Genomic DNA, 23557 nt, shown 5'->3' with positions numbered 1-23557 from the left:
CCTGGCCGTCCGGCATGTGGGAGCATTTCTGCTGTGCAAACGCTTGCAGCTGCACTTTTCATGTGGGGGCAACTTTTGCAGCTAAATAAAATTGTTAAAATGAGTTAATCGGCTTAGTACAATGGTTCCCAATATTTTCCATAAAACAATTTGCCTCCCACATAGTCTGCATCTCCATCCCATTTCGCGGCACGGAGGAGAGCCGAAGCACCCCTCGGGCTGAGCATCCGGCGCTCAGCACCAACCACGCTCTCCCTTCTCGCCCTGGAAGGTGCCAGAGCAGAGTGTTCAAGCTGAGACTTGTGATGTGCCCTGGAGTGCTTCATTTCTCTGCAGCAAAACTCCCCAGTGAAGGGAAAGCATTTTTCCTAACCAGCCTACAGCTTTTGGGGAGGCCGGGGATGACCACGGACACCCTTTCAGCCTGCCCTCTGCAATGGATGGCTGAAGCTCTCAAGGCTTTGGTCCTCTGGCTATAAAATGTTGCCTCTCTTCAGCTTATGAGTGGGCTCAAAATATTTTTTTTCTTTTTTTTTTTTTTTTAACCCCCTTATCCCAAGCCTCTTCCCCACCTGTGCCTAATCCCCTGATCGTGCCCAGTAAAGCCTGGATGTCGGAGGTGGGCTGAAGTGTGATCCTCACAGTGACCCTGAAGGGTGCCACCCTTTTTGTGTTCCTAGTCTCACTAATTGCTGCTATTTGTCACCGTATAGCACAGGAATTGGACTCTCGGTAAGCGTGGTGATCTTCGGTGAGAAGGTGAGCCCGGTCCCTGCTGTCACCCCTGGACCGGCCGCGGCAGTGGATGTGTCTCAGTTCCTCAGCCGACAACCTGACATACTGACTTAAATGAGTCTGGAATTACTCATAGCTACACAGAAGTAGGTTTTTACCTCAAGAGGTAGAAAAAAAAAGAGCTAAATTCAGTTCCAGATGAAATGTAAAGTAATGATAATTAACAAAGTTAACTCTTTGCTTCCTGTTCAAGTCTTACCTGAAGAAAAACTGGACTAAAAAGAGATTTTGGTAGACAACCTGGTCCATCCTCCTGCCCTGCCACAGGGTCAGGATTGCTGATGGATCCATGTCGAAGCTGTTCTCCATCTCTTTAAGCAGTCACTACTGCTTCAACATCCCTGTTCCTAGAAAGCTTTTCCTAGTGTCCAGTGTTCATCCTTCTTTCTGCCATTTCAGCTTGTTGCTCCAACACGGACATGAAGAGGAGGTTAATCCCCATGTTGCCCTAGAACAAATCTGTAGCGATTTGTCCTCCACTTTATCTCCTCCTAAGGCCAGTGTCTTGGTGCCATTTAATTAAAGAAAAGCTGCTTCTCTTGAAAGTGTGTTTCTCATGTGCAGTAACTCAGTGTATTTCCCACTTGATGTTAAAACCAGTAGAAGGCAAGAAATCAGGTCAGGTGCAGAAAAGCAAGGAGAAGGCAATGACAAGGCAGTGACATGAATGAGATGAAGAGGAATAAACCTCAGACAAGCCGTGTCCGGGCTGATCCGACACCTCACGCCACGCGCCAAGCCTCTGACAGATCAGTGCCTGGCTGCAGCGAGAGCGGGACGTCGGATAAGCACGAGCTGCAGATGGCAACTTCTTGGCTCCCAAATAGTGTGTTTCTTTTGTGCCAAGATGCCTGCTCTGCTCAAATCAATCCCACTTGCAACACAATCTTCTTGGAAGACTCTCAGTTTCTCTGCTGAGTTTCAAGGTTTAACAGTGACAGGTAAATGTAGTTCCCGTTTTACAGATAAGTAGGTGGGACATGAAGAGACAATGTGAGGGAGCTTGTTCTTTCACATATAGCAGGTCAGTGGTGGGACTGGGAACATCACTTGGGTTTTCTAGGGTTGTACTTCATTCACTGGACTTCATTATGGAGTAAGGACACTTGCTCACATTACAAGGCTTTGCTCAAAGGAGCACAGATCTGCTCAGCTAGTAAGGTCCCAGTTCAGGAATCCAATTTTGGGCCATGGCATTGGAGCCCAAGGGTTCAAGCAGCACAACCTGGGCCTGTAACCCGTGATAGCTGCTCAGGGTAAGGCAAGCTCTGATGGAGATGCAGGACGCACACGGATTAACATACGATCCTGCGAGCTGCATCAAGGACTAATTGTCACTGGAAGGAAAAGAACCAAAAAACCAAATTGCACAACTGGTTGCTCCACTGGTGACTTCTGAGTAACAAACTGCAACCCCATTGGGGAGATTTATAACGCGAAACCCGTACGCATGAACATGGAAACTCCGTCTTCCACAGCATCGTAGCTATTTTCTGTCTCCAGGGAGTCGTATTTCATTATCATGGTAGCTGCTGTTTCATCATAAGACAGATCTGATTTAGGTGGCATAGTGCTTATAATGGAAATAATCTTAGTGTGCAGCACCCAGAGCAGTAATAATATGGTGCCACTGTAACCCCTATGGAGACCCCGATGGTGGACAGGAGACGTGACACAGGAACGGTTGTCTTTCCTTGTATGACTGGTCTAATTTCCCTCAGCCCAAGATGCAATGTGCACAGATTTGTACTAAGCCGGAGTTTCCCCTGTTAACATATTCTTCTCACTGGTAAAGTTTATGGAGTAGAAAGCTTTTAAAGGTATAAACAGAATTTAGTAAATTGCAGCCCAATCACGAGATGCTACAATAAAAAACATGATTTATGATTTTTTTAGATGACAATTTATCTTGACTTTGTCAGTTATACTGCACACTATATAATTTCATTCTATTATTTTGTATTAAGCCCAGTATTTTGTGTTCGACCAAAACATGTCATCAGTCTCTACCTTACAAATGCGAGAACATTCAGTATTATGGCTGAAAAGAAAAAAACACATATACGGGAGAGCATAGCATCATGCTGTATTTTCAGCATTAGTTTTTCTGAAAACTACCTTATCTACTGACTTTTAAATTACTTTCAGGCCATAAATGCAGAGAATAAATGGGGGGGTGGGATGGGAGTGAAATGCCATGCACCATAAACAGTCTAGGACCTGCTCCTTTTGCGGTTTGGTCCCCTCAGAGGATGCTTCACTGCTTGCAAGGGCATCCCCCAAGTCTTGAGAAATAAAGGCAATGAAAGCAGAAGGCTTCCTCACAGCGTGCAGCGTCTGCTTGCACTTGCATCGCACTAAATCTGGGGTAAATCACGCCAAGTCAGCGCAGTCGGTCTGGATTTACACCCAAACCCTGCCGAGCAAAAAGAGCCCTCTGCTCGGTTAACACCTTCTCTTACTTCTATGACTACGGTGTGTTTACGTAGCACCTGTACTGCCGTACAGCAAACCCACAACAAACTGCGCAGCCCCGAAGGGCCGCAGCTGGGGAAGGAGAGGTGCGGGCGGGTGCAAAGCTTTGCCACCTTCAGGTGCTGGAACCTCCCTGAATGAGACCGGTCAGAGTGTCAAGTGAGAGTGGTTCCTGGCAAAAATCTCTTTTTTTTTTTTTTTCCTCTTCATGCAATGGATCAAGCCCTGACCTTGTTTAAATCAAACAAAATGCTTTTACTGTATAATAAAAATTCCATGTTTTAATACATCGCCATGCACAAATGAAGTCAAACAATGCAGAGTACAAAATTGTCAAATATACAAAATGATAAAGCAGATATCCAAAGCTTCCAGAGATCATGCCCAAAGATACCAAAAATTTGATATTGATTTTAATTTCATTGTTTAAAAGAATTCCTCCCTCCCACCCGGGTTTTATTTTTTTGTTCATTTTTGAAAACAGAAGGAATTAAAGAGTAAATATAAAAACTGTAGGGTGGAATTAACAGTGATGGCCACTTTGTATACTAAAAATTAGATTGCATGATAATTTCTGTCTTGGGAAAAAAAGCACTGCTGTACAGATGAACACCTTGGATGCCTGGGGAAATGCAGTGTACATCAAACAAAAAGGCACACTTTTGTCTTATGCCACCTCATTTGGGCTCCATCTTTAAAAAGTTCAGCCACAGGAATAACAGTGCGTCGCTTTTTAACCATGAGAGTGCTGGCATTTTCCTAGAGTTTCAACCAAGTTAACATTAAAAGGGGATCTCTGACTTAAGAGTATTTCCTCAGTGAACGCAAACCAGGACTGACTCCAAAGGCAGCTGGGCCAGACACAACTTGCTGGCTACAAGAGACCATTTTGACCACACAGCGTGGCCATGAGCTTGCAAGCAGCCTTTCTGCATCCAGCTCTGCTGCAACAGGCCACCAGATCCCTGGGACCTTGATCCCAGCCTCCCTCTCGCTCCCTGCGGCTCATGCCCATCATCAGCTGCCGGCGCCGAGGCGCAAGCGCAGCCTGGCATCCGATTCTGTACATGGGCCACTGATTTGGGGGCAACCTTTGGAGACAACTCAGGTGCGGCTATCATTCCAGCTGTCAGTTAGCTGCTCTTCCCAAAGTCAAGTTCAATCAACCTTAAATTTAGCTCCTCAAAATAGAGGACCCCAAACTTAGAGCCCCCTTTGCTGGTTTACATTGCGCAGTCAGGCAGGCATTACTCCCATCTCACCCTCACTGGTGAAAAAGAAATAATTTTGTGAGGCAGGTCCACACAGCTCCAGTCCCTACAAGAAACTGAAAACAAAGCCCAGCACGTCCCAAAGCATGTCTCTGCCACTTTCAGATTCTGCAATAACTGTGAGAAAGTTAAAAATATACCTCTTACGCTCGCCAAGTATCCCAGCAGCTTAGTGCAAAGCAAAGGATTCTTCTCAGAGCTGGCAGCCTCTTTGGGGAAATGCTGGTCATTCCCATTGCCAGAGCGTTGCCCGTGCAGTTCAGCTCTGTTTTAGGGGAAGCCCAGCAGACAGCAGCAACCCCAGCTGGTGCCCTGAAATGCAGGGTCCAATTCTGCAAGGTCATGTGTCTCCTGCAACAGCTTTAAGAGAGCGCTCAGCCCAGCACAGGACACCAGGCTCCACTTGAGGGTTGGCCCAGCACGGCCCCGTGCCTCCCCTCGGTCGGTGGCATTGGGCTCGGGGGGAGAAGGCTGAGATCTGGGTCTCACACTGAGATGCTCTGCATAGGCTGGAAGCACAAGTCCCTCTGTGCTTGTCTCAAAGAAAAGCAGAGAAGGAGCCTCTTGCATACAAGGGGTGCCAATGAAGTGGTAAGAGGACTCCAACCATTTCTTTATCTGGAGTAGTCTTGAGACCAAAGCCTGGCTCAGTAGGGAAAACCTCTGTCTAGATGTAAAACCGTGCTCTCAATAAACAAAACCAACAAACTAACCAAGTCCCCTACGCATCTGATAGGGCAGATTGTGGTTTGTGTTTTTTTTTTCTCTGCACAGCTTCTTATTGCTTACATGCAGTTTTGCTGCAATATCGATCTCCCCGCTTTAAAAAACACCCTGTGTATCGCTATTTAATTTGGTGACTTATGATATTAAATAGATGAATTCAAGGCAAGTGCTTAATAGAAGTAACGTGATTAGAGATGTAACAACAGCGACAGAGGATTTTTTTTTTTTTCTGAAAAAGTACTTAGATATATTTGGAATTAAAATCAGAAAGGAGCTTTTCATCTCATTCTCAGACTAAGCCTGGCTGTGTTACAATGATGCTGGCAATCCTACATTTATGGCAGAAGCTGACGTTATACAGTCATCTGCAAGTTCAGCTTCTGCTCCGTCCGGCCGGACCCCGGGCACGCCTGTTCAGGACCGCTCTCCTCCAGAGCTCCGAGGCATCCCGGCAGTGCCCGGACACTCGCAAGCCATCACGCACCGAAGCCAGTGACTCCGCAGAATTTATTTGACAGGCGGCTGGCATGTACCAATGTTCTTTAAACGATAAATCTAGACCAAACTCATTTTCTTAGGATTTCACACTGGATTAGAGCAAGAATCCCCAAAGATCTTTATCTTCTTAGCTATGGCCACAGCTAGCTCCCTTCTTGTTTCAGCTTCTTGATGTCGATTCAATACCAATTTGCAGTAAGTATTGCTTTTATAGTTTCTCTTGTCTGCGTGAACTGTTTACTCTTTCAGACGTCCATCCTAGTTTGTGCTGTACCCACCGCCCGATGGAGCGTGGTAGAAGGCGGCTCTGCCAGCTGGTACTTGGCTCGCACCTACCGACGGCAGTTTTGTGAAACCTGAATCGGACACCGAGCGCTCCTTTGCTTATTTCTAGGGTACAACATTCAAACCAGCCAATGGTAACAGGGCCCAATCTTGCAAAACCCCACTGCTGGGAGCAGCTCTCATTACTCTGGGTAGTCCCACTGCAGTCATTTCACTTCTAGGGCTTTATTAACCGGCTCCGATGGGGCTCGTCATGACAGCAGGAACAGTTTGCTGTCTTTGAAGCAAGAAACTCGTGTACCGTGTTCAGCTGCACAGCGATACAATATAATTCTCAGTCACCACTGCAGCTTCTCTGCTGGTTGTTGGAGGCAGGAAAATCTGCTGCTTGCCAGCAAGATGCTACCTCCTTAATTACGAGGCAAGCCCAGAGTTGTTAGTCCTTGCTCAAGCTACACTTCCACTTGGCCCCATCATCTGAGTGCATCATTTTGTCTCAGGCTGTTATCAATGAAAGACAACAGACTTTCTCTATATGTCCAAGGGTTTGTGTTTTCCTTTCTTGTCTGGCTTTCTCCCTTTATGCGCAGAAGGACCTTGCAACTGCAAGCAGAACTACTGATGCTCAGACCAAATGCTGGCAAGCACAGCTCTGTTCATATAAGCTGTTTAAATTGAGACCATTTTGTGTGAAAAAATGGATATAGGTTGCCCCGCCTTCCTGTAATATTGGAAACTTTACGATATTTTTAATTTAGAAGTTTACATCTGATGATCTAGTCTAATCCTTGCATAACACGCGCCTAATAACCTCATCCAGTAATTGCCACGCTGAGCCTGGATTTCAGTTTGAGGTAGAGCTTATTGACTTAGAAAAATACTCTGCATACATTTAAAGACTTTATGCGATGGAGAACATGCCAGGTAACTAAGTAAGTTGTCTCCACGGGTAATTATCCTCCCTGTCGAGAATTTGCACTTAATTTCCAGCCTGAAATCAGTTTCCAACCAGTAGAGCACATCATTCCCTTTTGGTCTAAATAAAAGAGCTACCTGCCTTCAGACAGCACTTCCCTGCCCAGGTAGAAGACTGTGATTGCAGACAGAGATCAAGTTACCTCTTCAAATTGCCTCTGATAAATTAATAGCTTGAGCTTCATTAATCTGACACGGTAATAAGACCTGTTTTCCTGCTCTTGAGTGACACTGGGAGCTATTGAAAACAATCTTTCCAAGTTGTCGATACCCTTTTTGAAAGTCGGGCAGTAACCGAACAAACTGGAACAGCGTTGCTATGGCCAAGGCCCACATCCCAGCTGGCAAGAGCACCTCAGGCTGACGCTGAAGGGGTTATTTCATACGCCTTCACAGACGCTCTGTTATTCCAGACGTGCTCCCCGAGTCGGACTTGCGGCCATCCCTCCCGGGTTTCCGACGCTGCCGTCCTCCGGGTTACTCTCTACCACTGACCTGCTCCATATCATTATTTACCGCACCCCTGGTTTTGTCATCTCTGGCTGTTGCCAGCAGTAATTTTCTCTTTCCCTGGGAGGAATATTGAAAATAGAGCATACCTTGAGAGGAGCTCATGTCCTTGCTGATAATTTCATATTTACAGCTATTTTTTGTGATCTAACCTGTAATCAGTTTTAATCCACTTAATATGGGTGATACTGATTTTACGTTGTGCTGTTTTGTTCTTTATCAGAATCAAATGATCTACAGGAGGCTAAGTATAGTATGCCAGCAGAGTTTCTTTTATCAACAAGCCTTTGATATCACAAAAAATGATAGTGAATTTATTTGGCATGATACATTTCTATAAAAATCATTTGGAGGGTTTTATCAATTTTTAATTGCTTTAACTATTGTGCCATATCAACCTTTCCATGATTTTGCCTAAGACTGATAGGAAGATAATGAGCCTATAGTTTTCAGGGTCAAATCACTCATTCTTTTGAATTATTAGAGTTTTGGTGTCATTTGAAGCTTCTTTTATGCTTTCCAGTTCTGAGGAGTCCTAGGCAACTTTTTCTTCACTTTCGGATTCAGTTAATGGTTCTACAAATTTAAAAATACGTTTGGATAGTTGCTGCTTAATATTACCCGTAATTACTGATGGAGTAGGAGGAATTACATTTTAATGTGCAATCTGACTCCCTCCTTCTACTGCTTTCAAATACAAAACAAGAATATTTGTTGGTTTTTGCACGTACGGTGAGTAATCAGTGTGCCGTGCCTGTCTAACATCAGACTTAGCTTTGCTACAACGGTATTTATTAGGATATACGTAAAGCCTTTGGTGTAACCAGCCCTAGCCTATTGGCCACTGACTTCCCATAGATTTTTTGGCTTCCCTCATCAAACGTCTACTTTTCTTACTTGCTGATTTATCCTCATGAGGCTGCCTAATCACCCATACGTTATCTTGGTGGGGTTTTCTGCATTCCAGGTAACTCTCCTGAATTTTACTATAGGAGGCTGCAGGTAATGCTGGTAGTCCTTTCCCCCTCACTCATCAATTTTAATTATACCAGAGGACCTTTTCTTTTTAAATTAAAATCTTATTGACCACAGTCTATATATACCAGGGTCAACTGCAGCACAGTCCTGCAGCGGGGCCGTTCAAGGAGACTCTGATGGCAGAGATGTGAGTTGTTAAAAGGGGACCAGTGGGAGAGATGCAGGATTTTACTTTGCTTGCCTGAGACAGTTTTGAATAACTGAGATCTTGTGGCTTTGTGGCAGGTGGAGGGAGGTTAGTTTTAGTGATGACAAAAAACCCACCCCAGGCCTGGCTCCATGGCTGGCATTAATCAATGCATCTCCGCAGACTTTGACGGAGTAGCGCCAATGTAAGGCTGACAGGGTCTGGCCTGGGGTCTTCTAAAAATTCAGGACAAAACAAAACCAGAATTTTGTCATTTTTGATAGTTTGATTTCCTCAGCGACGCTGCAGCTGCTGTTGAGTGACTGCACTTACCCCAAGGAACAGACAGGGAGCGATGAACCCACCGGTAGAGCATCGCCATGCAGCTGGGCGGGCAAAACCAAAGAGTTTGGGAGCTTTTTCAAACTCCCCTCCTGGAGGCTGCATTTCCCTTAACAGAATAAATGGTGGGTGTTCAGGCACGGAAAGCCACGCAGATGAAAAAAACAACGAACAAAACAGCGCAAAGAATGTTTTCAGTTGCAGTGTGTTTTCTGGGGTGAGCAATTCCTTCAGGTTTCTAGTGTAGGTCTTCTCAGGGTTTGAAGCACTTGGGATGGCTGAGTCTCTGTCGGCATTTCTTAGCAGGGTCTGATGCTTCAGCCTTTCTCAACACAAAGAAACCAGACGAGCGCGGCGGCAGGGAGAGGCGCTGGGCATGGGAGGGAGGCTGCAGGGCTGCACAGGGAGAACGGTGTCCTGATCGCAATACTGGTTTGTTTCAGAGATAATAACTAGTGATCGGTATAACGGCAGTACTGGCCTTTGCGAATTTATCTATCTCCACAGGGCTGATAATTGCTTTTTTATGAAAATAGCGTTTGTCTCCTACTCTTTTGCACCAAACTAATGGCTCTGAGCGTATTTAAATTCACTTCCTTTGCCGGAATAACTTATTCGCTCCCTTTCATGTTGACTTGGTCTTTGGCACTCTCGACATAAATGATTTATTGACTAGAGATAAAGCATTCTTTCCCCTGAACTGTTCCTGCGACCCAGGCAAAAGCGGATGTGTCTGCTATTAATAAGGTGTTCGGCATAAAAAATGCAATAGACTTGATTGTCTGCACTCAATAGCCTTTCCGAGAACACAGTACCTGCCCCCATTCATAATAACAAAAATCTCTCCCACATGTTTATTTATATTAAAAAGTTTTCAGAAGAATATGCTGGGATCCAGATAGTTGTTCGGTAGATGTAGAACAATTTCATAAATATCCCTGAGGAAGCATGGCCTACTTTGGGAGAATAACAGTGATTAAAAAATCCAAACACGATGAATAGTTAAATACAAGCCAAAAAGTACAGTTATATCCTTATGGCTCTTGCAGACAGTTACACACGTGAGAAGTGTCACGGGGCTCGGGGGAACTATGCTTGGAGTTATCCACATGCACGGGCTGGCTGTAGGATGGAGACCTACACCAGCTTCAAAGGAGATTTGTCCGATAGGCACCTACAGCAGACTTCTCACCGAGTCTGGCTACACAAGGGTTGGGACTTGATTTTCACATTTCTCAGGGCCTCTAACACTGCTTTTCTAGGTCACCATAGCTAAAATCCAGGGAAGCTTTTAAAACAAACTGTTTTACCAGGAGAAGTGCACACATCTAAATTCATGCCCATATACCGGAAGATGTTCAAAACTAACATTGATACAAAAAATGCTTCTAGTGGCTCTCTGCCTAACTCAACTTCTTCTCGTACGCCCTTTTAAGATAACGCTCTCTGATAAACTCTTCTTTTATCATTCAGATTATTCCGGATTTTTTCACTGGGTAGTAAAATAAGAGAATTCCTACTGCAGAAGTATAGCATTCTTCTTTTTAAAATAACTTATATCAAAGTGGGTTTTTTTAATTGCCGTACCAACATGAAATTCATGTCAGTTGCCAGAGCGCATTTTTAAAACCTGTAGCAGAAGGAGCTGTAAAATTTGCTGAAGCTTACAGTGGACCTGTGCCATGCGCACGGCCGGGTCTCTTGGTATCAGATTCCAACCTGCAACCCTATGAAAAGCTCTAAAAAGTGCAAATGTTGCCATTGGCAAAGATTCTAATGTCTTAAGGAGAATTTTTACACCAATTAATTTCAAATTAGGGACCAGGATTTTCAGAAAGAGAATGTAGATGCTTACTGCTTTGTAATTCTTGGGAGCTCTATTTGAAAACCATGGAAAGCCCCAAACCATTAGAAATCACTAGCGACTTCTGAAAATCTTGGTCATCAATAAAAATAATTTGCTTTTGGACTAAATACTACAGAAATATCCAACATGCTGAATCTGAGATGGGTGGAGTCTGAAACCTAAGCCCATACCCACCTGAAAAAAATTAAGTCCTAACGATATTTATCTGTTGGTTGTCCGGGCACCCTCAGTGGTTGACCTTCCATTCTCTAGCAATGAACTGTACAATAGTTTTTAAGAATTATAACACAGGAGCTTCGTCTAAAAAGGTCCCTTTGACTTGATGTAGCTGCACGTTCTCTCCATCGCTGCATCTTCACCCCAGTATGGCGTCTCACCCACAGTTTGGCATATATGCTAACGACGACTCTATAGTACCTGTCTATCAGACTGGAGAGAGTGATGGTCTTTAAATACACAAAAAGTTACCTTTGATATTAAAGAAAGAAGGAACAAATAGGTAAGTCCCCTCAGTATGTTGGTTGATGGCACCAGTTCATTATAAAGAGTGTGTCAAGAAGGTCCTGATGTGAGGGACAGACACTAATTCCACTGAGTCCCCATGGAAGAAACAGTACCACAGCCAGCTGTGATACAGCCAGAGATGAGGCCAGCCATTCAGAGACTGAACAAAAAACAACGCTCAGATTGAATGCAACAGTCTTGAGCCTGCTACAGTATATTGAAAGGCTTATTGGAACCATTGGCTTATTCCCAGTTCCTACCAAAATACTGTTTTGGGTAGAAAGTGGAAAAAGTTAATGAAGTCTGCCCTCTCTAAAGGGAGTGTCTTGCTCCTTAGAAGTGTAGTCTTACACTTTACCTTGTTCAGAGAGTTTGGTTTGGACTATGATTCCCCAGCCCTGCCCAAAACATAAATGGTGGCCAGCATAAAGAACCTGAATTCTTCCAGTTTACTCTGGTTTTATCATAGACCAAAACCAGGGTCACACACATCTCTGAGAAAGGCTCTCTCCCTTGCCTCTCCCTCGCTGAGTAAGAAAACACATTAGCACACTAGAAACGAGAACCTTTGATATTTGTCAGATGGGAGGGAGAGCAGACAGACACAGCGTCCTACAGCTCATTCAACCTACCCTGTTCTTGGCTACCTCTGTGACAGCTGTTCTCTAAGTCTCGATAAAAGAAGTCACACCTCTGCCACGTGCAAATCTATCTACACAATCTACTGTGAATCGGTGAAGGTATGCTAGTAGTGGACTTCAGTTTGGATGCAGTCTCAGCACAAATACTGAAACCTGTCCTCAGTATTTTAAAAAAAGACCATTATATATATATGGACTGTGCTAGTTCTGTGCAGGAAGCACGTATGAAGTGCTGATATTATTTAACAGAATACCATTAGACTGCAAAACTAACATATACAAGACGTTTACATTCCTATCAGAGTGTAATATTGTGAACATATCCACTGAGATTGGAGAATTGCTGTAAGTTTTTCCTAAAACATCATGCCATCTGCATACATAGTAAAAGAATCCAGTAGTTGCCATGCTAAAACAGGACTTCTAGTGAAGGGCATAGACAGTCCCCTAAAGGGAACTCAAAAGTTATGCACAGTGATGAAAACTGGAAGCAATTTTCCAGCTAAAGGTCTGTCAATGACCATTTTCAACAAATTAGCACTGGGTATTATGCACCACATTTTTACTCCACAGCAAACCAGGTCTTCCCAGAGTGCATCGTCTTCAGTGGGCTGATTTTACTTCAAGTTTGTCTTCAATCTTCCATGGTCACCTTTTGGCAGTGCCATTTATTATGGTTTGTTTTTTTTTTTTTCACAAAGGAAAGTTCACTTTCATATCAATTGGCAGGACAGCAGCTTTAGAGGCTGGAAATGTTTATGGAGAGCTCTCTGCTGGGGCTGTAAGAAGCAAAACAGAAAACCAAAACCAGACAGTGAGTATAGAACAGAGCAAAGGAATTACCATATATTTCAACTAAAATAAAAAAAGTCAGGTTTGAGCTGAATAAATATACTTCTGCTGTAAAGACAAACTACTGCTAGAATATATATTGTGATCCTGGTACTTTTTAAATCAGCTTTACTCATCAACCAAAAAACTCAGCGCTTAATCAATTCCTTAGATAAATATAAAGTGCAGACCAGCAATGGTTTGTATGATTTAATTAATCCTACTTGAATTTTATTGCCTCATGTGAAAGCACTGCTTACTCCTCCTCTAGTCTGAGTCCCAGAGAGCAGGCTCTTCGGTTTGGTTGGGCTTGCATTAACTACTGAAGGCTTGATAGTCAAATGCTGGAAAGGCTCTGCCAAATGCAGAAGTAGGGGCAGATGTTCCCTCACCATTTCTGCTGGCCAAGATGGCAAGAGTTGGCCATTGCTGCATAGGAGATGTGACAACAGCTCACCCACTTCTTTCCTCACTTCAGACCCCATAAGGTAGTTAGAGGGTTGCAAAGAGTTTATCTTCCCCTGCTAAAAGCAGTAAAGCGCACTCAATTTTGGTGGCTGCTATTCCTTGCCTGAAAGGCCTTGCAAAGCTGTAAGGTGATCACACCATAAAGGAGGAATATGTGGAGGTTTCTTGTAGTTTCTCCTCTCCTCCACCCTAACTCTTCTTTGAGATGCACAGCAAAAGGACAAGAGGTAATGGACACAAGATGCAACAAAAGAGATTCCAGTTAGATACAAGGAAAAAAAAATCTTCCTAGTGAGGCTGCTCAAATTTTGGAAAAAGTTACCTGATCAGCCTGTGTGATCTCCACCTACAGAGATATCCGCAACTCAGCCAGACAGGGCCTGAACAACTTAACTTGGCCCTGCTTTGAGTGGAATGGTCTCCAGAGGTCCCTCCCAACCTAAATTATGTTATGATTATACATTTTCTGATGGGGATTTGTGCTCCCTGTTCTGCCTTTCTGAACAGAAGACAAGTGCCCAGGCAGGACTGCTCACACTGAAGCACATTCAGTCATTTATTCAGTATGTAGCCATGAAAATACATGTAAACCCATCACAGGCTTACGCTAGCCTCTGGAGCCAAGTAGCCATGCAGAGGCAAGTTCACCGTGTTATTTCAATGTGTTTGGACACAGCTTTGTTTCTCACAGAGCCCTCGTCCATTACCAGTTTTACCGACCAGATCTCTGACCAGGGCAGGGCTGGGATGGGACTCACTGGGGTGGGCTCTGCACCCTTTCCAGCTGATGTCCTGCTTCTCGCATGAATGTACACGTCTGTATGTGTGGGAAGAGCTGGATCGTTGTTTTTTTTGGGCCAGATTCCAAATTGTGAAGCTAATGGGATACTGATGCTGCCAAGGCAGCATTCACATCAGCTGAAACTCAGGCTGGCAGTGGATTTCTGCTTCTCACTCCTTCAAAATCATGCCCAACAGGCTCTTCTCTGCGGGGTGCAAGCTGACTGGCTCTGCCAAGCTGTCAGTTTGTCCATATTTGCCTCTTCCAACCCCAAACTGTTGCAGAAATGGACATGAAGGTCTGATCAAGCAGGGAAAGGATGGGATGTTAAACCAGCAGGTGCTGGAAGAATGCTGAATAAGATTTAAAAAAAACCCACGCCCTGCTATGAGCACTTTATCCCTCAGTCTAAATACAGCCTATGAAATAGAGGAACAGTAACAACCAGTCTCCTTAGCTATTTCTTTCCTTACGTGGGCATATTCACCTGATTACGGTGCTACTTTTTGATTTTTGTTTTTACAACTGCCTTGCCTTTATTCTCAAGGTTCTTTAGTGCCATGATCCCACCACCACCTACCATCATCTACTACCTGAGATACCCACGTCAGTAGTGGCCCAAGAAAGATGCACATTTGGGACCCAGCAACTGTTTTATTCCTTGGAAGAATGGATGGGAAGGTTCTGAGCCTTCAGATGGTCTGGACAGATAACTGACCGCATCCCACAGGACAGAAGATAAAGCAATGGCGACGTTAAGCAGGTATGAAGATAAAGGGGAAATTTGGGGGAGGTTTTAAACTTGGAGAGAGGCAAACTGGTACCTCACTTCAAAAGTGTTTGATTCCAGGTGAACTGGAAGATACCTTCCATCTGTGTAGCATCAACAGAGACAGGCTTGCCTCACAAAGGAGAGGCAGGACTTTTTCTGAGGTTAAATAGCTCGTCCACCACAAAGAAGGGAAAACTGGAAGAGGTCTCTCAAGCAATGGAAAATACCTTGCCTAGCCACAGAGTTGCAGGACTAAAATAAAATGGGTAAACTGGCTAATTATATCAGGTCAGGCCTCAGGACTGCACATGTGCTGAAATTCCCCGGTCATCCACATTGTCTCAGCTATTGGCTTGTACTCATGCTGAAGTTTGAAATGAGCCAGCCGGCCCTTCAGAAAGAAACCCGTGAACAAGGAGAAATGGGGACTGGTCCCAACGTGAGCTCCATCCACATCACAGAGGGAGCGCAACCTCTTCGAGCCATGCAGGAGACTTAGCAGAGCCAGTCTGGACATAACTGGTGACATGAACCAAGGGAGAAATTGTAATTCTCTTAAGCTCTGCATTTAGAGCAAGTAAACTGAGGGTCTAGTGGTGATCTAGCCTGTTTCTTCTCTTCTCACTATTTCTTTTGACGCCAGGGTTTTAGAAGCACTTATTCTTCCTTGTTACGTGTATAATTTTTGGTGCTCAGCTGGAGACTTCTCTATGGACCCTGGTTTTCTAACAGTACCTACCCAGCACTTTCTGAAAGTAAGATCTTTTTAAAAGGTATCACAAATGAACCGTTGTCTTTGAAAACTTTGCCTGAGACTGTAAGCTCTTGGAACGAAGACCGCCCTTTGCAGGGGGTTCATATGCTTACCAACACAACGGTGTACAGATCTAATCTCACATGACATTTTCAAGAAGCTCTGTAGAAAGACAACAATCATTTCAAAGCCAGAGATGTATTTCATTTTTTGAGTACCTGTACTGTGTGGTTTTTTTCTAACTGGGAAAGGGACATATTTTTCATTCATTTTAAACATATGTTAATTCAGCTCAACCTAGCAGTATTATCTATTTATTTGTCACGTTTTCATAACTGAGGGATTCTGATAAAGGAAACAAGCATCTGTTACCTTTGCTAGGTTTCTTCTCCTGGAACTAATTTTATACTATATTTCTAAGGTCAGGACATTTCAAACATGGGATTATTATGAAAAATGCCTATTTCCAACATCCATCTACCAAGTGTTCCTTGGAATGTGGTGAAAAACTGCATTCAGCTACCTTAACTAGTATTTTTCCTGTGTCAGAAAGGCCACAGTATCTCACTTCATGCTTCTCATGTCACTTGAGACATTATAATATGCTGTACATTATTGCAGACTTGTTGCATCTTGCTACTTAGTAATTAGATATCACTACCTTTGAAGAATTTTGTACACTGACAAAAGGAAATGGCTGGCAGCCCTTTCGTAGATTTACCTTTTTCTTTATTGTGCATTGAATTACTGCCACTGAGGCATGACAGCATGAGGTGTCTCTGTGAGGTTCATGGAAGTTAATGTAAAAACAAAATATCTGCTTGGGGAGCTGCTGATCCCGGTCAGTCACCATGGTGGAAGGAGGGTTAGCAGGGGCTGGGAAATGCTGCCGCGGGGCAGCCTTGGCAGGGACAGGAATCGTTTGCCCCAGGTCAGATGAGACCGAAGTTGTACCAGAGTTTGGTTTCACTCTGTCACAAAACCATCCTATTACTGTTTTGGGTGGAGAACAGCACCAGTTCTTTTAACCTCTAGGTAAACGCAGCTATTGCTGCACATCCTTATTGCCCAACAGGTTGCTGATAAGCAGAGGCAACAGTGCCAGAGATCCAAGGTTACCTCAAATGTTTGCACACTTGTAGCTAGCTGGAGCCAGCACGGAGGAGGTGGCAAAGCAACGCTCGCCAGCCTGCTCCATCCACCTCCTTCATCCGCCTTCTCCCGTTGGAGCAGCCCCGGCTCGTACAGGCAGCCGGTCAAGCCTCAGGGCTGTGCAAAGACAGCAAGCTGCCTCCCTGCAAGCGTCACAGCCTAGCAGCCTGCGCTAAGCAGGGACACATTAATCAATGGACTGAACGCAACACCCAGCAGCCGAGAGAGAAAACGGAGATGAGGATGGTTTTTGATAAGACTGCCAATTTTGTTTTGATTCCCAACCAGTCATATCTTGGTCTGGCTTGCCTGATTTTCCCCTCATTACTAAGACCGGGTAGCTGATACAGTCTTGAGGGTTATTTAATGTTATTTGTCAAATGCAGTGTCAATACAGTAGAAAAATACTGAGGGGGAAAGGAAGGAAATCTCTTCTTGCTTTTCAGCTTTGAATTTGCTTGCCACGCAGGAAACCAAGATTTTTTAGTTTTGGAGTAGCTTGACAGAGAATGAGGATCTATAAGCACAACATCTAGAGCGTCAAACAGTAATCCCAATCCCAAGCATTCAATATTTCTGAATGAGGCCATGCAAAACAATTATAAAAGCTGAAAATACGTGGAATTAAAAATAAATGTTGCTTTCCCTTCAACCCTACTTTTTTTAGGATACAGTTAGGTCATATTTGTCATGAACTATGGAACCCAACCATGAAACAAGACATTTTTTGTTCAAATGATCAGGGACATTGAGGTTACATCACAAGACTTCAGAAGCAGAGTCTTTACAACAAACAGCAGCCGACACATGAATTGCTATTTGTGCAAAGATGAATTCAGGGTTTCTTGTTTTAAAGACACTTCTTCTGGACAACTTGCTCCCATAACCAGGTACTCTTAATCCTCCTGGATAGTTTTACTATCTGTTGATGCCACCACCGTAAATATGCTACTGAACACACACTCCCGTATGAGATCTATGGAAGAGAATGACTTTACATGCAATAAATGCCTTGCCGTTATTTATGTACTGCTACACTGCTCACGCCGAGTGGTCCCAGGTCCACCCAAGGGCTTTGAGGCAGCAGCTGGCGTACAGCTTGCGCACAGCCTGCTCGGGCACGGCACTGTGCGTGACGCTGCCTGACGCAGTGTGAAAGCCCTAATAAGCCATCGCGAGTACGTGGGTATGCGGGATCCTGGCTCGCTCGCAGATCCGCTGTCTGGATCAATGGCAAATCTCGTCTCAAGGAAGGCTTCAGGGTGGCCTTCAAAAGGCAGTTTAAACAGGATGCTCAGTGCTTCAAAACAGATGATGAACATTCAACAAGGTCGGGCAAATCTTTTCCCCTATATTCTGACTCACGAGAAAACTCACTTCTTGCCTGTGATGCTGGGCTCTACAGCCTGCATCAGGCAATTCTGAGATGAAACATTTCTGGGAGAATGGATATCATGGCAGATGCTCTCAGCAGGTAACCTTCTGAAAAGCCAATTAGTCAGAGGTTATCGCAGCTGCTCTGTGGAACACAGTTGGTTCACACAGAATGGGTTGAAAATGTAGTTGTCCAAAATGTGTTTCACTAAGCTATTCAATGCCCTCAAATAGTCAGATTAGCCAAGAGTCTCTTCATGAGTCACGCACAACTCCAGCTTCCCTACCAAAGGAAATCTCTTCGTAACTTTACTAGGTTAGACAAAATGAGGACACACGTCAATTCTGTGTTCAGATGATTTATGCAGGAATTTCGGTTCCTTGCTCCTTCCTTCAAAAATCAGAGTTCACGGTGGACAGCTCTCAAAAGGGCTTGAGCTCACACATCAGCCTTGTACTGAAAAATATCTTAAGAGCCTTTTAGCATCTTCTGAACTTGATTTTAGTGTTAATCTGGAAACCTCAGAATAAAAATCTGTCCCAAGAAATTATGTCCTTTTATATGCCTGAGCCTAACCAGCATGTGAAAATTTCCTGAGCTTAACAGTTTGGTTCAAAAACCAGGCAAAATCCTGGGAGAGACTCTTTCTTCTTTCAAAGTGGTTCACTCATCCCTACTCAAGTTGCTTCATACATCCCACCAGCTACCTGCTGCTGCAAACATACAAAGAAAAAAAGAAACATGCTTTTGCATTCAGCAGATCATAACGATTTCCTTGAACTAACAAGCAGTTAAAATATTGTGAACAAGTGCATGCAACCACTTCCTTAGTGTTTATAGCTTCTCTCAAAGAATTCTCTTGATCTGCTGCACACTTACCCATCACTGTGAACAGTGAACTGGCTGTCCACCAGCATCCTTCAATGAAAGAAGAGACTCAAATTATAGCAAACAGAAAGATCGAAAGGAATGTGATGCTAAGGAGTCCGACAGTCTCAGATGGTGCTGTCTGAAACTGAAAATGTGTATGAGATTGCTGACGATGCCTTATCATGCATATCTCTCACTGCCTGCCTGTAATCAGCCCTCCATCTCACAAGTCCTTGTGGGGTGCTGTGCAGGAAGTGAAAAAGGTTGTCACAGATGAATCGTTTTCCACACTCTGTGGCTCTGAATAGCCATTTGCACTACATTGCCAGCCTTTGCATATCTATTGCTTTCGTCTCGAGAGACTGGGTTTTAATATGAAGCACCAGGAACTGTGCACACTGAGTGAACTTAAAAAAGACATGGCCTTAAATGGTATCTTCAGCATGCACATAAGGTGCTTAACCACACAGTCCCCAGCGGCCTGCAGTGGTTTGGTGGCTGCTCTGATCACCACCTGGAACTTGTCCTTGCATTTCTTCTGCAGCTTCTGCAGGACACTTTCAAGCCTATCCTGTTCAGAAGCGTGCAGCAGCATTTGGGAAATAGTTCTGTCCATTATATCATCCTGTTACTTGCCTTGGGATCTTCAGCAAAATATGCATTAAGAAACATAATCAGATGAAACCAAAGACTTCACTAGAAAAATCAAAGTATTGTAGCGAAAGGGTTTGGAAACTCTCTGGAGCTACAACTCCCTCGCTGCTTATGCAGAGCTTATGCAGGATTAATAGGTGGAACAAACTACCCACCTTTAGGGAGATACTCACTGTGGCATTCCCTGAAATGAAAGTTTCCATTCTGTGAAGTGATTAACCAAGCGAAAAGGGAAATTATACCTACTAAAACCACCTAAACGACTGCACATGTGCACACACACATTTACCACAAAACAAAACAAAACAAAAGTACATCATGAAGCCTACAAAATCAGCCCCTTCCTCCCTCCTTAAGTAGTTGAAAAGGCAACCTTATTTAGCCCTTAGCCCTTTAGGAAGAATGAGTTATGATATACCCTTTACCTGTATTATCACATCGCGTTATCACTATGTTTTTCCCAGGATCCTTGCAAACACCAAACAACGCAGAGAAAGTACATTTCAGTACCATTTGGTACTTTGCTTTATCCTGGCAGTTCAGCATGTGGCCCAATACCTCATTTAATGCACAACATCCAACCCCGAACTGGAAAAGACATGGACACAGTGTCCAACCATTTCACAAACAAAATGCCTCAATTTCAAAATACGTCAAGTGAGAAGACATCACCTTGTTTTACAGTTCCTAGCTGAGCACAAAGAGAGTTACAAGGCTGCCCTGGTGCTGTCTGTCTAGCTCCTGGCTCCAGCACCAAGAGCTTCAGGCCCTCAGAGCTCTGCAGAGCTCCTGAGTTAGGTGAAAACCCTACAGAGGAGAGGGGGTTTGGGGAGGCTCCTGGAATATGTAGGCTGGGTCTGGAAGCTGCAGCTTCAAGGAGGGGTGCAAGTAGGACCCTAAAGATGGCAAAGTCTTGGTTTGACCATCTATGCAGACTTCTCAATATGCTTTTAGATGATGCCTTATCCTAATCTGCCCCAAAGTCTGATTTTATCTGGAAACTGACCCTTACTGATTGCCACCTGAAGGGAAAGTCGCTGGACTGTCAATGTAACAATCCAGCATGGCCCTCCACGGCCACTGGGATGTCTAGGAAAAAAGCAGTCACCATTTTATCCTCATCAATCTGGTTGTGACCAGATCGAGGAACTCTCCCTAGGCATCCTCAAAAAGGTCTACAGAAAAAATAGCACAGTGCATATCCCACTAGTGTTTTAAAAATCGGATCAAATCAAAGGCTCCTGGTCTAATTCTCCCAGCTGCAGGACCAAGGCAGAGGTCCCCTTCCACCCTAGGACTGATGCTGTGATGGAGCGGGCAGCTGAGAGTGCTCGCTGCTCTGCAAGTCAAGCTTCATGTCTCTGTCTGGGCAGCTGGAAAATGAACTACAGAGATCAAAATGAGTTACCACCTTTGAAGAGTTCCCTAGGTGATTATTAAGACTATATCTTGATGTATACACACCAGAGACCATAGATACCAGTAATGCTGCCTCTGCAAAAGGGCTTGATAAATGAAGGATGGGCTGATTGTATCAAAGAGGTTCTTAAGTCAGGCATGAAGCCCAAGGCCTGAAATTATGTGGGCTGTATTTACCACAGAGCCAAGCAAAGAAGTCATTCATGAAAACACAATAGGTATGAAACAAAGAATATCTAGCCAGTGTTCAGAAGGCATGAGATGTTCAGTCATTCAAGTTTTTAGGGAGTAATAACTAGTTCCGCACAGGAACTCTCAGATCAGTTGCAAAATCTGCTTTATTCTGATTTGCCCCTTTCCTATTATTTTAGTTTGGAGGCTATCCAAAGCACCTGCATATTTTTCTGTCTCCTTTTGCATCACACACGTGTTCCTGAAAATACAATTGCACAGAAATGTATAGAAACAGTTTCAGACCACAGTGGCTGTTCAGTATGCTTTGGAGATGATGCTATATTTGGGTTCTGCCATCCCAAGCAAAATGTTGTGTAATGATGTCCCCCTTTGCCCAGACTAAGTGATATGAACCATATCTGCAATGTGTTGCAGGTGGGCCCTGTGGGGCAGATTACAGGACCTGCTGGAGTACTCTGCATCGCCATGGCTGCCTGCAGACCCAGCTTTCCTTCCAAGGGAAGCCCATGCCTGGGAAGACGGCACGCTGCCCGTCCCCACACCCACACACAGTCATCGCCGGCCAGGCTGGGCAGCCGGCGCTCAGGGCTGGGACACGCTCTCAGGTGCTGCAGTGAAGGCATACTCAGTGTAAATCAAGGACAGGACCAATGTACTTAGTGGCAGAAAATAATTCAATACCAGGTAGAAATTGACCTTTAAAAGTCAGACAGAAGGGCATCGCCACACTTAAACAGAGGGGTTTTGGGCTAAATGTCATATCAGGAGAAAGACTTTCATTCATCATTCATATTCTTTGCTTGCAGAACATACCAGTATGGACTGACGGATGCAAGATAGTGAAATATGCAGCAGAGCAGCAACTCAGGGGTTAAGGTGAAGGCCTTATCTGTCATGTCATGGACCATGAGACTTCCCTTTGCTGTCTAGCTAAATAAATACATAATTGTTCTGCACAAAGTGGAACAGCATCAAAAAAAGATATATAGCCTATCTCCTTCCCACCTGGAAGCTTGTCTTTAAGGTTAGAGATGTAAATAAATAAGCTTGCATGGATTTCTGAGATGTTTCAGTTGAACTTCTACAGGTAGCTCGATTAAAGCTAGCTGACTATTTCCACGCATAACTGCAGACTGTAACCCCCGATAAATGCAAATCACAGATAGAAGTGGGATAGGAGAATGCATCCCTGTGTGTGCTGAGCTGTGAGCAGTAACTCCCTCTGCAGAGCACCAGCTCACTTGGCTCTGAAGTTTGCGTGGTGGTTGCACAGACAAACTCATTTCACCCATCCTAGACAGGCATCCTGTCTACGCTGGTTATCTTGGCTTCTTCGACAAGCAATGGAGAAAGACAGGGCCCTTGGAAGAGTGACCCACCCTACTTACTTGTCATATTGGATAAACGATTCTTTGGCAGTTCCTCTCTTTACTGATTATCAAGAAAGCTGAATGATGAGCTCAGAGTAGGTATCCAGCAATTAAATGGCAAACGAGAGGTGACAGGAATTGCAACTTAACACTTAATTTGATTGTTACAAATTCCAATTAGCATGTGAAATGTAGGTACCACAATGTTCAGGATTAGCGTGTTTAATGCTTACATTTCTACTGAAATCAAGAATGATATAGATTCCAGTAAGGGATAAAAGCCCTAAATTCCTTTGAGGCCTTGGATATTGGAATTTGACAAAGAAATTACACACTAAATAATCTTCTTAGAAATTTATACACACAACTGAGATAATGAGATGCTTCCTGCAAACAATCCAGAAAGTACTAAAGTTTTTTAGAGGAATTATTTACTCAGCACTATTGGTATCATTTTGCAGCTGGATAATTTACTGTGTCCATGCTGCCAAATTGTTTCGATTTGCCACTGATTTGCTTTTCATTTCCACTTGCAATATATGAACAAATCGACATCACACTCAAGAAATTCACATGGGTAAGTAAAGTTAGAGTAAACAAAAATAATGCTTTGTTTATTATTAAACACCTTTTATATTTTAGCTATGGCAGGCAACTAGGTTGGTAGGAATTTGCAACTGGAGAAGTTCTACCATTTTATCTCAGGCCAAATAGTTTCTTGCAATTCATGAGCAGACAAACTTCTGTGCTTCAAAAATCAGGGGGAAATATCTAATGGGATGTGGTATTTCTCTTCCAGTGCCAGAAAAGTACGGATCCCAATTAAATTTTTGCTTCAAGGAAGGAGGTAAGGAAAGAAGAA

The 23557-nt window shown here is 43.9% G+C and overlaps 1 protein-coding gene across 3 annotated transcripts in view; it reads right to left on the bottom strand.

Annotated features, from left to right (window-relative positions):
* Positions 1-3533: 3533 nt before the first annotated feature.
* The window catches only part of SAMD12 (sterile alpha motif domain containing 12), a 179904-nt gene continuing 159880 nt past the window's right edge, over positions 3534-23557 (bottom strand). For all 3 annotated transcript variants that reach the window (XR_015702228.1, XM_087747194.1, XM_087747209.1), the window contains one exon: positions 3534-12833. Coding sequence is in view for 2 of the 3 variants with exons in the window: in XM_087747194.1 (XP_087603320.1) it covers positions 12811-12833 (23 nt within the window). In the remaining variant the exon portion in view is untranslated. The remainder of the gene's footprint in view (positions 12834-23557) is intronic.

This window comes from Nipponia nippon, unplaced genomic scaffold, assembly GCF_047370975.1.
Source record: "Nipponia nippon isolate SJK-2023a ecotype South Korea unplaced genomic scaffold, ASM4737097v1 scaffold_1, whole genome shotgun sequence".
NCBI classification, from domain to species: Eukaryota; Metazoa; Chordata; class Aves; order Pelecaniformes; family Threskiornithidae; genus Nipponia; species Nipponia nippon.
The sequence above is the reverse complement of the archived record's forward strand: the minus strand, read 5'-3'. Positions and strand labels throughout refer to the sequence as shown.